This window comes from Maniola jurtina, chromosome 20 (assembly GCF_905333055.1).
Source record: "Maniola jurtina chromosome 20, ilManJurt1.1, whole genome shotgun sequence".
Taxonomy (NCBI): Eukaryota; Metazoa; Arthropoda; class Insecta; order Lepidoptera; family Nymphalidae; genus Maniola; species Maniola jurtina.
This window is the reverse complement of record NC_060048.1, coordinates 11,368,423-11,384,064: the sequence shown is the minus strand read 5'-3', so window position 1 is coordinate 11,384,064 and position 15,642 is coordinate 11,368,423. Positions and strand designations below refer to the sequence as shown.

The window sequence follows — 15,642 nt, the reverse complement described above, 5'->3', positions numbered from 1 at the left end:
TATATTCGCAAAACCCATCGTCGATATATTAATATAAATGACAATAAGTATATGGAAAAACCAGTAGGTTCCTACTAGGCAGTCTAATCTGAACTCTGAAGTTGCAAGAATATGGCGGTTTGCGCAAGTCATATAATGCCTGGCTGAGTTTAGTTTTTGTACAATGCGCAGTCATACGCTTCGTGTTCAGATTGGACCTTTGCGCGGCTGTATCCCACAGATTTCCCGTTCATCTTCCATCCATCCAGTGTGTTAGTAGATTAGATAAAATTAGATAAAAGGTAAAATTAAATTAAAATTTTATAAATCCTGCGACACTTTTTTATTAGAATTTGGCTGGACACTAATTTGTATTGGTCGGATAGTAATAACCGGTCTAATAAGAAAACTAGAAAAGAGCTTATAACTTTCTTGGATTATAGCTACGAACACTCTCGATCAAGTCACCTTTTAAACAAAAAAAAAACTAAATTGAAATCAGTTCATAAGTTTAGGAGCTACGATGCCACAGACAGATACACAGATACACACGTCAAACTTATAACACCCCTCTTTTGGGGTCGGGGGTTAAAAAGAAACTATTTGAGGTCGCGATATTGCCATATATAACATATGGATGTCAAACGTGAGCTCTAAGAAAGAGGTCATAGACTACCTATGGATGAATACCTACAAGCCATACGCGTCTTGTTCTTGGACTACCTAGTACGCACATGAGTAGATATCCCATGCTAGTAGTAGTAGCGTACTAAGATTGCGATCGCAATCAGCATGTTATTCAAATACTTTACATATTTTCTAAGAAAGGGACACCTCGAGCACAGAGTGGCTTTTCATTCTTTATCTTATCAAATAAAGGGTTCACAGAATTTGTTTATTTAATGATAGGAGTAAAATTAGTTTTCTTTGAAACGATTAAGGATAATTTTGTTTTTTTTTGATGGGCAGGTGGAGTCACCTTACTAGATAAAATACAGAATAGGCATATTCTGGGCACCTTTAAAGTAGCACCAATCGAAGACAAACTCTTAGAGAGACGGCTGCGGTGGTATGGTCATGTCATGAGAAGACCCGAGGATCACATGACCAGAAGCGTAATACATGTTAGCGCTGGACCCAGACGACGGGGCAGACCTCGACAAACCTGGATGTCAGTAGTATTGAACGACCTGAAAACAGCCCAAATAGACACAATGACGACCCAAAACAGAACAACTTGGAGAAATATGGTTAGGAGAGCCGACCCCAATTAACATGGGAAAAGGCTAGGTCTATATGATTAAGGATAATTTTGTACCTACCAAATGATAAAAGATTAAAAATCATCATGAGAAAAAGGCACCGAGGGTTCCGTACTGCAGAAAAAGTAAAACGGTAAGATTTAAGAATCACTTTTGTTAACAATTTCACGGTTTTCGGATGTTCCCGTGATTTATGGCATAAGGCCTACCTGCCAGATTCTAGGCCAACGGGAAAAGGTCCGGGAAGTACCCTATAGGTTTTCTTGACAGACAACGAAGTGATCCTATAAAAGTTCCTTTTTTTCCTTTTGAGCTACGGAACCCTAAAAATCGGCATAATACTTATGTATTACGCCGACTATAATACGAGTATGTATGTATGTTATCATGATAAAAGTAGCTCAGTGAAACATTAAACTTTTAAGTATGTCCTTACTACGTAGTAAATAGTCTAGGAAGTAATTTTATCAGCAACTTAGGTAGGTCTGTGCGTACTGCGTATTGCGTATAGATATAATTATGAATAAATATAAATAGGTCAGCGAAGAATAAACATTACCTATGTATAAGGAAAATACTCACACAACCATTAATAAATTGAATAATAATAACCAGCTCCAATAAGTTATTATATTTTTTCAACATCTAGATAGGAATCGAGAATTATAGGTATTCGTACTATAAAATGTAGGGTGTCCATCAATTTCAGGCCCCTGGAATTTTTAGACCACGGGCCCCAAAATGTTTCATTTGTATGACTCGAAGTTTAATAGTTTATTCTTAGAAAGTCATTGAGTTTATTACTAGTCCATTATTATGGGTACGCCTCGCCGTACGCCATGTAATAGGTTGATAGACAGACTTGCTCAAGTCACGAGTATTTTTTTACAAGTTATGTGAATATATGATTTTCTAGGGAATAATTTATATTAATATTTTTTATCTAGGTATCAACTTTTTTTCCCTTGCCCTTTCGGCTTCAGTTGTCTCTTCCATTTTTAATATGGCCACCTTCAAGTCAAGAGGCAACTTCTATGCAAGCGCGCTCCATCTAATAGGCTGCATTTTTTGCTGCCTGATTTTTACATGGATATAGTTGAAGTCCTGGAGAGTGACATAGGGTTTTTTTTCATCCCGGAAAATCAAATAATTCCCGTGGGATTTTGAAAAGTCTAAATCCACACGGACGAAGTCACGGGCATCAGCCAGTTAGTAGTAGTCGAAATGACATTCTGTCATTTCGGCCCTAGTATCTTTTATCTTTTTCAGTCAGTATCTGAGCCTGACAGTATCTTTTATCTTTTTGCCTTGATTTTTTAAGACAAGTAATTTGGAGCTGTGGTGTTGATCGCCTGGGGGCCGAATATTGTATCAATTAATTTACCGTTTAAGTTTATAAAACGCGTTCCATTTTCATCTTATTTGTTATTCAGCAGCGACCCTTAGCTGTTTATGTAAAAGCAATCAAATAATAAATACAAGTACTTATTTTAATAACATCGAGACGTTTGCAGAAGTAAGTACCTACTGCACACAGTATAAACACGATTGTGTTTGTAAATAGTCACCGTATTATAAAGCATCGAGAGGCCCGTGTTGACATTACCGACCACAGCCGATATTATAACGAAGCTCGTAGCTTTATAGCTTACGTAATTAATTATCACCATTAGATATCATCTTACAAATCTAACAATTCTGACCATCAAAAGGAGTACAATAGTTTATAACTATGAATAAATGATTTTAAGAGTTTGAAGTAGGAATTGTTCGCTCGCTTTGGCAGTGGGCAGGCACATAGGTAGTTCGAAAAACCGATAAATGTTGGGGTCCCAAGGTGCTAGAATGGCGACCTTACACCGGACCGTGGCGTGGGGAGGTCCTCACTCATGTGAGGCCTACAATATGTCCAGCGGTGGACGTATATCAGTTGGTAATGATGATGCTTGCTCGCAAAGCTCGGTTAAGGGATGTCTTACGATAAATGGACCATGTTTTTCAGAGAATTTCTCTAATTTATGTAAGAATATTGGATTGGCGGCTACCGGCAGCTGTGCTGTATGCTCCAAGTCCAAATCAGTAAAACGCTAAATAAAATGTCTGTATGTGTAAGGAATCAGAAATAGAAATAGAGTTTAGAATCTAGTACTTTGTTCAGTCAAAGAGAATGAGCAGAACAGGGTTCAATTTTAGATTAAGTGCTCAGGATGGCCACCGAGGGGGTTTTAGTGGGTAGAAACTAGAAACCTCACTTCTTCTTTCTTTCTGGGCTGGTTTTCACACTTAACGTCTGTTGTGCGTGCTTTGCCCCTCCACGCCGAAGTTTTTACTCCAGCCATCCAAGCTCGCTCCAGAAACCGAGTAGACCACCCAGGTCGCCGAGGGCTTCATCAAGTGAAGTTGGGGATCCCAAATGGCGTTTTCGTTGTTTTGCCACGCCCGTGCACTCTAGGAACACGTGCGTCGGTGTTTCATCGACCTCCATGCAGGCCTGCACAGAGGACGGTCGGTGATACCTATAACGAAAAGGTGTTTGGTGTAGAAACCCCGCATAACCCGATCTCTCCCCAAAGAGATCGGGTATCATGAGATGATTTGCCCCCCATTAACAAAAAAAAGTAGATACATACCTATGTAACAATTTACTGAAAGTATCCTGAAAGCCATATTTCATAAAGCTATGAAGTCGTACCATCCATTACATTGCGAAACATAAATGTATTAGTTAGAATATTTTTCAATGGTGATAGTAAAATATTTTAGTCTGATATCATGAGTGACGCTTGGAAATCAATTGGCAGCCCTCCAATGGTGCACGCGCCTGGTATTCGACACGCTGCAAAAATATTAGATGAATGCCTAAAAAACTTGTTCGGGTGAGGTCGACTCTTTGGATTTCACAATTTTCACGATTTCCACGTCTTTTTAGGGTTTCGTACTTACCTCAAAAGGAAAAAAAGGAAAAACGTCTGTCTGTCTGTCCATCTGTCGTGTCTGTCAAGAAAATCTACAGGGTACTTCCCGTTGACCTAGAATCATGAAAGGCAGGTAAGTAGCTCTTATATCACAAGTAAAGGAAGGATCCGAAAACCGTGAATTTATGGTTACATACCAAAAAAAATTAAATTGTTTCAATTTTCAAAATAACTACTATACCTACCAAGTGGGGTATCATATGAAAGAGCTTTTACCTGTACATTCAAAAACAGATTTTCATTCATTTTTATGCATAATAGTTTTTGATACAGTACGGAACCCTCGGTGCGCGAGTCTAACTCGCGTCTGACTGACCGGTTTTGTTTGTGAGACACTGGTGATAAAAAATAAACGAACTACAGGAGACAGGACGATTCAGAACACTCGATTCGGTAAGTTACATCTTATCGTACGATAACTGCTGAAACCAGTAATATTCATATTGGAAATCTTCGGAAATAATATATGTCTATGAAAAATACCAACATTTTTTGTGGATGCAATTGTTTTTTTACCAGACAGATTTCGAAATCAGTGAATTTTGAAGAATGACCATTTACTGGGCACTTCCAAAGGTAATAATTAGTAGGTAGCTTTTTGCTCCATTTATTACTTTTTGCTATACGCTGTGTCAGTGCTGTAGCATGGATAATTACATGGAAGTGTCGCTCGACCATTCAACGCTTTTTGCATTCGACGCTTGTCCGACTCCCAGTATAAATACATTATGTAACACGAAAGACTTATGGACTTCAAGGCGTAATTAGTTACGAAATGAGGGCGTAGCGGCTTAACAGTAAATTAGCTAATTGACTGTTTTGTTCTTTCGTTCCAACACAGTAGGTATTGTTCTGTTAAGGTGAACGCACTCTTATAAGAGCCGAACGAGTCGGACGAAACCTTTAGAATTTTGTATATGAAATCTCATATTAATACCTCGCGCACTTCCCCGCGTCGAATCCTCCGAATCGGATTCGATGGATTTCATATTATACTAACAGAATTCTAAAATTCGTTTCGTTGGACGCGTTCGGCTCGGATAAGTGTGCGTTCACCTTTAAGGGGATTGCCGAAATTCATTAAAATATTGTTAAAATATTAACTTTATTCTACGCTAAAAATACTCCATTCATTTAAATTACCAAATGGTTCTAATTAGCTAATTGATTCAAATTAATTTATTGGATGTCTGTATAATTATACCGTTGGTATTTTTTAATTGATTGCAGGATCGTCTGTTGTTAAAGCATTATATATTTCTGGTTTATTAACCTCCGACCCAAAAAGAGGGGTGTTATAAGTTTGACGTGTAGGTACTTCGGCGGGGAGGGACAACGCACGCCCAACAGACGGAAACGAAGTGCGGAAACCAGCCCAGAGAGAAGAAGAAGAAGAAGAAGAAGAAGAAGTTTGACGTGTGTATCTGTCTGTGGCATCGTAGCTCCTAAACTAATGAACCGATTTTAATTTAGTTTTTTTTTGTTTGTAAGGTGGCTTGATCGAGAGTGTTCTTAGCTATAATCCAAGAAAATCGGTTCAGCCGTTTGAAAGTTATCAGCTCTTTTCTAGTTACTGTAACCTTCACTTGTCGGGGGTGTTATAAATTTTTAATATACACTTGTAAATTATTATACAATGCGTAGTCATACGCTTCGTATTCATATTGGACTAGCTTGTATCTCCGTCATCTATAAGGAACACGCCAAGAGGAAGACCGTCAGCGCCATGGACGTCGTTTACACTCTGAAACGTCACGACCGCACCCTGTACAGTTTGGGAGGTTAGAATTCCTTCAGGACCTACGAGTACGTCTACTTACGTAGCGTTAAAAGAAAAAGGCCCTTTTCAGGGCCGAAATCATTTCGATTGTTCTTTTATTTCTTTTTGTGTTTACTTATTTACATTTTACACCTACTAACACAGTAGTGTAGTGCATAATTTAAAAAAAAAACATAGGAACATACCTACATACTGATTGATATATGGATCCATAACGCCATACCGAGTTGACATGCCAAACACGTTTTATTAACAAGTGTAAATTAAAAATTTTCAACACCCCCGACAAATCATTTTCAAATAAATAATTATGTATATCTAGGCAACGTCCATCTTGACAGCTTGACATTTGTCAATTGACACTTGAATATTATGAACCTAAGGGTTATCTTACCTTCTTTTCTACAAGAAAACTAGAAAATAGCTGATAACTTTTAAACGGCTGAACCAATTTTTTTGGATTATAGCTAAGAACACTCTCGATCAAGCCACCTTTCAAACAAAAAAAAGTAAATTAAAATCGGTTCAGTCTTTTAGGCGCTCCGATGCCACAGACAGATACACAGATACACAGATACACAGACACACAGATACACAGATACACACGTCAAACTTATAACACTCCTCTTTTTGGGTCGGGGGTTAAAAAGAAGCAAAGTGCAAACCTACTTAAAATGACCAAAATTAAACGACTCTCTATAGACCTCCTGGACGAAGATAATTAATATCTACTTGTTATTAACCATATTCACTGTATGCATTGACATATTCTTTTATGCTTTATACTAAAACATTCTTATTGTGGCTCAACCATAAAATATTATCTTCCACACTTCCAGTAGGTATATTTATGCTAATTCTTAACACGTTTTAGATTAGTAAATAAAATATTATAATTGTAATATTTAAGATTTATATGCGAAGCTCAATAAAAATACATAGTTATTTACGAATTGTGGTTAAAACCGACTTTCTACATAATATTGTTTTGCAATCCTAAGCCGTGGCAGGCTGCGCCCGCGCCGCGGCTCCTGACAAGCCTAATGCGCAGCTGACACACTTTCTTTCATTGTTAATCTTGTGTTCATTTTAGATCGATTTACTTTCAATATCGAAATTGAAATATGTTTTTTATGTATTTTTCAATTTTTAGTGAAGTCGTTTTTAGCTATGCTCGTACAGTTTTTAAAAAATTGTCACCTTTTTTACTGCTTGGGGCCGATTTCTCAATCGCCAAATAATATTTATCTAAGGAATAACTCCGACAGTTAGAGGTGCTAGCCTGAGATTGAATACGAACCTCAGACGTGTTTTAATTCTATGCCTCCGACTAGGATTTCCAAAGTCTTAACCGGTAGCTACCATCGTTTGCTTACACAATATGTCGTAGTAAATTGTAGTAAATATCTAAACTGATATGAATTAATCCACCTTTTGCGGTTACTGTTTAAACGGGCTTTAAAGTCCTGGACGTTTAAGCAACTGCGCTTTCTAAGAATTTCACAATACAACGCAATCGCGGAAGCTCGCGCCCTCGTCCTGCCCGGCCATACCGCGTACAAACAGCTGGCACACTTTCTTTCATTGTAATACCTACATTTACAAGCCTTTACGCACATTTAAAACTCGTTTCGTTATCTCAACACTGGTGACTGAAACCAGCATCAGCAGCTCTAGCGCCTAACTTTCAACCAACAGAACAATAGACCAGTGGTAGATGCTTTTGACGATTCGAAAGAACTTGTAAAAGTCTAATTGAATAAAAACATTTTGAATTTGAATTTGAATTTGAATTTGAATATAATCAAAGTAGGGTTTCGTTCCCGGGACCCAGGAATCTCCGGGAATTCCCGAGAAATGCGGTGTTCCTGAAGTTGATTAGAAGGCGTATGAGAGAAATTAAATAAAACTGATCAATAAAAGTTATCTACGTTTTCGGCGAAGTTTATTTATGTGGACATATACCTACATAAACTACACATCTTTTAAATATACCTATGTAGGTACTAGGTATAAAAGAAGAAACTAACTGACTTATCAAGGTACAGGTCAAAAAGTTGAAACTTGAAATTGAGCGTGAAGGTTCTCTCTGTAACGTAGACTAAAAAGAAAGGATCTTGAGGATTTTTAAAACTCAACTCTATGCGAACAAAGTCACGGGCTTCTTCCAGTAACAAAACACCAATACATGGAACATGTAATATTTACTAATAACATCGAGAAAACAATATTAAAAAAATTCCGTTAGAAAAAGATTTCCTTAATTTATGCAATGAACGCGATGGCCATATCGGCGCGAAGAATCGTTCTTTGTTCAGAGACAAAGAAATCGCTACGTGCCCGTGCGCACGTGTGCGTGACGCGTGGCCACGTGCGTGTGTGTGTGCGGCTTGATTAGTTTTTCGTACAAAGAAATTCAATGTGCATCAATTATGCAGTTATAGGTGGTTAAAGGCCCTGGGTAAATCTTTGTCCGGCGCCCTCACAAAATGTAGGTCACCTTTCGGTTGTTTCATATTTATTATAGCTGCTACCAGGTTTATATTATAGGTTTGGTAGCTTTGTTTCCACAATTTGAATGAACTGTTTTTTTTTTACTTTCTAATTTCTAATAGGTAGGTAGCAAGGCCGTAGCCAGCAATTGGTTTAGGGGGGAGTTTTTTCCGGGTCTGAACCGAATCTTTTCATGTGAAAAACAACTTTTACCGACTTGACGGGATGAATACCTTCGGTTAGTAGAATTTTACTTTTCAATTTGACAATTTTACATTTGAATTAGTCTATTATGCATTTTAAATCGGAAAGCAGAGATATTTATGCTAGTATTATATTATAATGCTCGCGACTCTGTCCGTGTGGATTTAGGTTTTTAAAGTCTCGTGGGAACTCTTTGGTTTCCGGGATAAAAAGTAGCCTATGTCACAACGGAGCGGATCTGCGAACCGACAAGCGAACCGTGGCCTACAAGGCGAACCGTGGCCGTGGCGGTGAAGGCATTGGGTGCGATTCTCAGGAAATGTAGTGTACAGTGTAATGTCAATAGTTTATAAGCACATTCATGTATACTAATGTGGCATGAATAAAAGTCAGTCCTATTACAACCATCGACTCGTTCACTCATTTTTCTACACCTCCTGTACCCAACCTTAGATGGCGACCCCGCCAAACGGACTCAAATAAATAAATACTTATAAAATATAAAAACACCTGTATAATGTGCAACTCAAAGGTGGAGAAAGAAGACATTTTTATCAATCAGAATGGTCAAAACAATGCCAATATAGAACAATTACATTGGCATATTTCCTCAATCAATATAATTGTGATTATTATATGCACAATTTTGTTACTGGGAGTACTTTACATATTCTTCAAATTTTACAAAAAATGCCACGAAAATTGGATGAGAAGCCAAATAACCCAGCACGTGCTTCGACGGTCGCGCCGATCTTCAGGACGAGGACCAGCACTGGAGCGTTCGTGTGAGAACTGCCGTGCTAAACCTTGTGGATCGTGATATTTTATTATTCAAGAAAAAACTATTACAATTAGTGCAAAGTGCAAGATGGACAGTGATGTATGACGATTTATTGAACTTATATAACGAACTTTCCAAGATAAAGGTATATTTAGTGAAAATCGGCCCAAGTCGGAGAAAAGGTGAAATTATATCTAAAAAGTTAAGTGAAGCGGACAATTTAGTAAGTAATTTTAATTCGATTTTAGAAGAATTAGCTTCAATACCAGTATCTTTTAAGGGTGATGAATGCTTACGATTTGACAAGTTAAGTAATGATTTTTTCAATTTATATGATACTATTTTAAAATTGTGTAATACCGAGTCTTGTGAAAATTATAACAAAATGTCAAAATTCGAATTAAAAGTAGCATTACAATTACTGCCAGTCATCGATGACTCTGAAATATCTGTGAAGCAATTAATCGATAATATTATTTACTATGATTCTTTGCTTACAAGTCCCGACTGTAAAAATAATCTCATTCAATTCATCTTAAAAAGTAGACTATCACAAAATGCTAAATTGCAATTACAGCCAAATTACACAGCCATCAATGACTTGGTTAGCGATATGCGGCGTGTGTTACTGCCACAAAAATCGCCTATAGCTATCCAAAATAAAATACAACAGTTAAGGCAAAATAATAGATCTGTACAAGATTATGGGAAAGAAATGTCAGAACTTTTTGTTGACCTTACAATATCGCAGTCAAAAGGTGATTCAAATGCTTATGCGGTACTTAAGCCCTTAAATGAAAAATTTGTCACTAAAAAGTTTGCCGACGGGTTGCGTAATCGTACACTTAGCACAGTAATTACAGCCAGGAACTACGATTCGCTTAAGGATGCAATTCAGGGTGCCCTTGATGAAGAAATCTCGAACCCTTCCCCTTCAGCAGGTGATTTATTAACCATGAAACAGCGTACATACTACCAGTCTAGGAATTTTAATAATTACTCAGGTAGATGGAATACAGGTAAGTATACAGGTTCACGGCCATCATATTATGTACCTGGCAGAGGGCGAGCATTAGGGCATCAGGTTTCAGCGCACTACTACTCTTCTTCGAGAGGAAAACAGAACGGCGCTCGTGGGATGACACGAGGTCGCGGAGGTAAGTTTTCTAATAATAATAATTATTATTATAGAAATCGAGGAGCTAAACAGACTAGAAATGTCATGCATATGTTGGGCGGATCAGAATCGGATTGTCAGATTAAATCCTCCCCTGAAAACCAAAATCAGTTTTTTCGAGAATAAACCCTTTATATTAACCTTACAGAAAAATGTAAAATACGTAGAATTATATTTGAACAATACAAGATGCTTCTGGTTATTAGATACCGGCGCAAGCATTTCAGCGGTTTGCAAAACAATAGTATGTAACAATACACCCATAGCCGACCGCCGTATTCTAATCAACGGCGTGGGGGGTCAAATCCAAGCGAAAGGCTCTGTTTATTTAACACTATCTGCTCCAAGTGGTGTACAATTACCGCATGAGTTCTATGTATTTGATTCTTTACCGTGTATGGCCAATGGAATTTTAGGTCTAGATTTTCTTTCTTTGTACGGAGCTCATATTGACTTAGAAAATTGCATTTTAACATTGAACTTTAATGGAATAAAATTCATACTACCATTGTTAAATAATATTGAAGTTGAGAAACCTAACTTTTTGACTATACCTGCTAGGTCTGAATCTACGCATTACATTACTACTAGTATGACTGAAGAGAGCGTAGTCTGTGCATCCGAAATTAAAGATGGAATTTTTATCGCGAGCATGCTAGTTATGCCTAAGGACGGAAAAATACCTATAAAAGTTTTGAATACTACTGAAACCGATTTTTATTTACAGGATATAAAGCCTATTATACACAAGGCTAGTGATTATGATGTTTGTTTATTTGAAAATCCCTGTAGAGACTCAAATAGAGTGAAACGTTTATTCAAATTACTAAATTTAAACCATTTAAATTTGGAGGAGCAATCTAGTATTGAAAATATATGTGCAAAATATAACGACATATTTTACCTTGAAGGTGACCAATTTACCACTACTAAGCTTTATAAACATTCAATTTCTTTAAAGCCCAATACGACACCAGTGTATTCCAAGCCTTATAGACTTCCGCATTCACAAAAGAATGAAATGGATAAACAAATCGATAAGATGCTTAAACAAGGCATAATAGAACCATGTAACAGTGAATGGTCTAGCCCTGTTCTATTAGTTCCGAAAAAATCGAACTCAAGTACGGAGAAAAAATGGAGATTAGTCATTGACTATAGAAAATTAAATAACTGTATTATTGATGACAAATTTCCCCTACCGAATATAACAGACATATTAGACTCATTATCAGGATGTATATACTTTACCCACTTAGACTTGAATCAAGGTTTTTATAATGTTGAGCTCGATCCAGCTAGCAGAAAATACACAGCTTTTAGTTCAGGCCAATATCAAATGACCAGAATGCCTATGGGTCTTAAAACAAGTCCAAGCTCATTTTCACGAATGATGAATATGGCAATGGCTGGTTTATCCTACGAAAAATGTCTTTGTTACCTTGACGATTTAATTATTTTTGGACGGAACTTATCAGATCACAACAAAAATTTAATTGAAGTGTTTGAAAGAATTCGTAACGTTAACTTAAAATTAAATCCAGCAAAATGTGATTTTCTCAAAAAGGAATTGTTTTATTTGGGACACGTAGTGTCAGGCGATGGCATCGTACCCGACCCTCAGAAAGTTAGTATCATAAAAGATTACCCCATCCCAAAAACTGCTGACGAAGTAAGACGATTCGTCGCATTAGCTAGTTATTATAGAAAGTTTATACCTAATTTTGCCGAAAAAGCTTACAACTTAAATCTTTTATGCAGAAAAAAGGTTCAATTTATATGGGATAGTAATTGTCAAAAATCTTTCGATATTTTAAAGGAATGTATGATGACACCACCAGTTCTACAATACCCTGACTTTTCAAAAAGTAATCAGTTTATTGTTCACACAGACGCATCAGGTTACGCGATAGGTGCAATTTTATCAAACTCGGATGGACGTCCAGTAGCTTACGCAAGTAGAAGTCTCAACAAAGCTGAGCAGAATTATCCGACTATTGAAAAGGAGCTTTTAGCTGTGGTCTGGGCAATAAAATACTTTAGACCTTACTTGTACGGTCGGACTTTTAAAATTCTTACCGACCACAAACCTTTAATTTATTTGTTTAGTATGAAGGACCCTTCGAGTAGGTTGCTTAAATTTAGATTGACCTTGGAAGAGTATGACTATCTGATAGAGTATGTGAAAGGTAAAGATAATGTGGCTGCAGACGCATTATCTCGAGTGATTATGAGTTCTAAAGATTTGAAAGAGATGTGTGATAGTGTAAATGTGATGACGCGTGCACAGAGGAAACGGTTAGATACAAGTGCTTCTTCGGATAATATGATCTCTACCGACGACAGGTCTGATCAGCCAATAGTCGTAGACAGTCATATTAAACCAAAGAACGCAGTTGAGTTAAGATTTATAGACGCGAAAATTTTAAATAAATTGCGACAAGAAAATAAAATTAATTGCGAAAATAATATTTTTTCATATGACAGAGGTCAAATGACGATATTTATAAACCCTGCTTCTCAATCGCAATTGACGCGAGCCGCATTTGTGAGAGAGCTAGGTGAGTTTTGTGAACGAATAAATGTAGAAGAAATATATTTTATTAAAAGTAATAACAATAATATATTTGTTAAGAAGTTAGTAGAGGAGATAAAGAATACAATTGAATGGAAAGGACCTCGTTTATGTATTTTAGAGGACGTAAATAGAATAGATAACATGGATGATAGAAAAGTTATATTAAACGACTTTCATCTTCTGCCCACAAGTGGCCACGCGGGCATTAGACGAATGTTAAATAACATAAAGAAATATTATTTCTGGCCAGGACTGGAAAAAGACATAATTAATTTTGTAAAAAAAATGTCCTAAATGCCAAAAACAAAAATATACCACCACGGTGAAAGAACCCATGGTAATTACTTCAACAGCTCATTCAGCTTTTGAAAAAATATTTTTAGATATAGTTGGACCCTTAGATAGAGATATTAATAATTACACATACATTTTAACGCTACAATGCGAACTAACAAAATATGTATGCGCATTCCCATTGATTACAAAAACAGCCACAGAAGTAGCGCGTGTTTTTGTAAATAACTTTATCCTTGTTCATGGAATACCAACGATTGTGGGAACAGATCGAGGATCTGAATTTTTATCGGAAACATTTCAAGAGGTTTGTAAGTTACTCAATATTTCTAAACTAAATTCAACAGCATACCACCATGAAAGTATAGGTGCCTTAGAAAACTCACATAAGAGTTTAGGAAGTTTTCTAAGAATTCAGACCGAAGGTAGACCAGATTTATGGAGTACATGGCTTCCTTTTTGGTGTTTTGCGTATAACACAACTGTACATTCGTCAACAAAGTTTACACCTTTTGAACTAGTATATGGTAAAAAGTGTAACCTACCAAGCAATCTTTCAACGAAAATAGAACCTCTTTACAATCACGATAACTATCCTCAAGAATTGAGATATCGCTTACAAGTTTCACAAACAGAGGCGCGTAACAATTTAATAAATAGTAAATATAGACAAAAATTTAGATACGACAAATATGTTAATCCTATAAAATATAAGCCTAACGATTTAATTTTAATTAAAAATGAAACAGGCAATAAACTATCAGATTTATATTTAGGACCATATAAAGTAATTGAAGACTTGTCACCGAATGTAAAAATAGAATATACTAATGGAAAAATAGATGTTATTCATAAAAATAGAACTAAACTATACTTAACTGATTAACTGTATGTATTTGTAAGAAAATATAACAATATTGTAATTAGATGTAAGAAATATATTGTTTCCCTACGATTTAAAAAAACAAAAATGTTTTTGTATTTTATATTTAGCTATTAAGAAAAAAAAAAATTATGTAATAGAACATTAATAATTTTTTTACCACCCCATGGGAGGTGTACAGTGTAATGTCAATAGTTTATAAGCACATTCATGTATACTAATGTGGCATGAATAAAAGTCAGTCCTATTACAACCATCGACTCGTTCACTCATTTTTCTACACCTCCTGTACCCAACCTTAGAGTAGGTTCGAATCCTGCCGGCATTGTAATTTTTGATATGTATTTAAAAGTTATTTAGAAATTTCCTTAAGTGTAGGTAAAACACTATCATAAAATAAAATTAGAAATTATCATAATACCTGAACTTTGTAAAATCTTTATCAATTGTATAGTTAGGGCAATTATTGTGAACTCAGCCATCGATATGGGGCTTTTACAATAAAGGTATGGGCATGGTGCGGGCGCGGAGAGCGGAGACTGCGGAGTCAACGACACCGGCCGAAAATATTTCACCCAAAAGAATGGGAGACATCATTCATTGTCGTCGAAGGGGACTGCGCGCGCGCCGTAAGGCTTAGCGTACATTTAAAATTATGGTCACGCACGCAAACAAACAAAAACCCTCTTTACTTTTGTCAAAATATAGGCGGATTATAGCAAATTAAGCTTTTATATCATCCTTGTGTACCCGGAAAAATGGTAGACGTATATATAAAGTCACTGTTCCAAGTCACTTATACCTATTTTGTAAATATTATCAGGTAAGATGTAGGCAGGCAATGCTTGTCGTAGAAGCGATGGCCATCGAAGCCGGACGTAGTGTGAGACGCTCTCCAGCACGATGGAGTGATGATATAAAGCAGCTGGCGGGAAGTGTCTGGATGAGGATGGCTGAGAACGGCCGTGACTGACCGGGTGTGGTGGCGCTCTTTAGTAAGGCCTATGTCCAACAATGGATGTCCACAGGCTGATGATGATGGTGATGTAAAGACACTGATCCAAATTACATACCTGTTTTGTAAATAGAGGTGGGATTTCGTAGGTTAGGCACTTTAAGTAGGTACTTACTTATACCAATCCCCACATGGTTGACCAGAGCGTGGTGGATTATAGGCAGACCAAATCTTTTTTATTCAAACTCTGCACAGTAGTGAGCTGAAGGTGAGGGTTGATG

The 15,642-nt window shown here is 36.7% G+C and overlaps 1 protein-coding gene across 1 annotated transcript in view; it reads right to left on the bottom strand.

The window, feature by feature from the left end:
- Positions 1-3,567: 3,567 nt before the first annotated feature.
- LOC123875870 overlaps positions 3,568-15,642 on the bottom strand; it is a 30,744-nt gene continuing 18,669 nt past the window's right edge. The window contains exon 6 of the mRNA XM_045921928.1: positions 3,568-3,757. Coding sequence (XP_045777884.1) covers positions 3,568-3,757 — 190 coding nt within the window. The remainder of the gene's footprint in view (positions 3,758-15,642) is intronic.